At 48.3% G+C, this 2139-nt stretch overlaps 1 protein-coding gene across 1 annotated transcript; it reads right to left on the bottom strand.

The window, feature by feature from the left end:
* Positions 1-746: 746 nt before the first annotated feature.
* On the bottom strand, positions 747-1895 carry LOC147961034 (uncharacterized). The gene has a single exon (XM_087533642.1). The coding sequence runs from the start codon at positions 1893-1895 to the stop codon at positions 747-749; it is 1149 nt and encodes a 382-aa protein (XP_087389768.1).
* Positions 1896-2139: the final 244 nt, after the last annotated feature.

Here is a 2139-nt window from a genome sequence, read left to right as displayed (position 1 = left end):
GTCGGATCTTGTGCCCTAGGTTGTCCTTGTCGACACGGATGGCCTGCGACAAGGACAGGTCGACCGGGAACGTGGACGAGGTAGAACCGCACGACTCCATATTTACAGAGTGAAATCGAGAGACGAGTTGCCTCGATGGGATCTAGATGATCTATAGATCTGTACGAGTGTTCTCTGGTGCACTTGCTTGTAGTCTATATATCATGCCGTTTTAATGTATTTTCAGGTAGTAGCAGACAACTGGGAATGTAGATGAATCTCCGTTTTGTATTTTGCAGGAGTGAAGACGTTGTGTTTCTTTGATTTGCTGGCATGTGCGCATCGTGCCATTCGTTTCTTGCCATTTTCCGTGTACGCGTCGATGCATGTTTGCTAATTTCCTTATTTGTATCAATATATCATACTGTATCTTGTCTACGCATGTTACCATGTGAACAGCTCATTCTTGGTATGGGACTGGAGCAGTGCCTTATAGGAAAGTATTTATCGAAAAATATGCCCAAAAATTTACATACCCTGATTTTGGGACGACGTACGTAGTCATTATACGGACATCCTTTCTAGGCATGCTTATCTATCCCAGTCTAGATAGATCGTCTAGAATCAATAATGCATGGTACCATAAGTACATCTGATAAAACGTGACACCTTAATCTTTTATTCCACACATTTGTTTCATATATTTTTAAAATAATTGGCTCCCTCCTCTTTTTTTTTTTTTGAGGTTAAAGCGAAAGCTTTATTACTCAACTAATCTTGGGCATATCGCCAAAGACAGAGACGCCCACTTGGGCTGGTACATCCGATTCCCATTCCATGAAATGGAGAGGGTCATACACACGGCCAATGTTGGCGAGTTCATGGGCTACAGAGTTCGCAGTACGTCTACAAACAGATATAGTGAACTTGGAGAACCAAAGTTTGAGCTGGTACTTCATGTCTTCGATCACCGCTGCGTACGCGGAAGAGTCTACTCTTTGCAAGTCTAATGCTTCAGCCAACAGTTGCGAATCCGTTTCGAGCACCACCTGGACAATGCCCAGGTCCGCTGCCGTGTTGATAGCATGTGACATGGCTGCTGCTTCTGCGGCAAACGCATCCGGAACTCTCTCCTGTCTGCCGGCACGAGCACACACAAGTGCACCATCCGCCGTACGCACCGCGACTCCCCAGCCTGCATGGTCCTGTCCTGGCACAAAAGAACAGTCAACATTGATCTTGTAGGCGTCTCCCCTCGGTGGCTGCCACTTATCCGCTTGTGGTTTGGCATCCTGCTGCCAGAAAATCTCCAGATACTCAAGCACATTTGCTCTCGGTTGTCGAGCTACGGCAGAGGCCGACATCGGTAGCTTCCCTTCCCTGAGCTTATTTCTGTTGGACCACCATAGCCACCAAGAGGTTAGAATATGCAGGCGTTTCTTCTCATCTAGCCCCCAAAGATAGTCTAGCATTGCATGCACAGACCCAATTCTTTGCAACTGCATTCGGTCACTCTCTAGTGCCAGCTCTCTCCACACTTCCTTCACAGCTTTGCACTTAATGAAGAGATGAGCCCCGTCCTCATCAGCTCTCGCACAGAAAAGGCACTTTGTGTCTTCGATTGGGATGCCCCTCCTTGCTACAGTTGTCCGCAGCGCGAGAGAGTCGTGCTTCAGTCTCCACGTGAACATCTGAATGTTTTTCGGACAGGGCATTTTCCGCAGCCTTCTCCACGAGTCATCTTTGATCTCATTCAAGTTCCCTGCAGTACTTGAACTCCCTCCCACTCCTCCGTCCTTCTTCGTCCTCTCCAGCTGAACTTGGAGTTTGTAGGCACTCTTCACCGAGTGGATGCCTTTCGTTTCATAGTGCCATGCAATGAAGTCTTGAACACCTTCTCTCAAGGGGATCCGCATGATATGAAGCGCATCATCGGGCAAGAAAGTCTCCCGAACGAGCTGTTCATCCCAGGTACCCGTAGCAGGGTCGATGAGGTCACAAACCCTATCCAAAAGGCTGTGGCCTCGAGGTGTAATGACTCCTCGAGACCAAGGTCGTGGCAGCCATGGGTCAGACCAGATTTTCACTTGCGTGCCGTCCCCGATTCGCCAAATATAACCTTCTCAGAACAGCTTAAGACCGTGCAGGAGGCTATGCCAT

Source organism: Triticum urartu, chromosome 7A (assembly GCF_056163025.1).
Source record: "Triticum urartu cultivar PI428250 chromosome 7A, HENAU_Tu73, whole genome shotgun sequence".
Taxonomy (NCBI): Eukaryota; Viridiplantae; Streptophyta; class Magnoliopsida; order Poales; family Poaceae; genus Triticum; species Triticum urartu.
The sequence above is the reverse complement of the archived record's forward strand: the minus strand, read 5'-3'. Positions and strand labels throughout refer to the sequence as shown.

Excerpts from the sequence above, each read along its gene's own strand:
- LOC147961034 (XM_087533642.1), bottom strand. The coding sequence starts at position 1,895 with ATGCGGATCCCCTTGAGAGAAGGTGTTCAAGACTTCATTGCATGGCAC.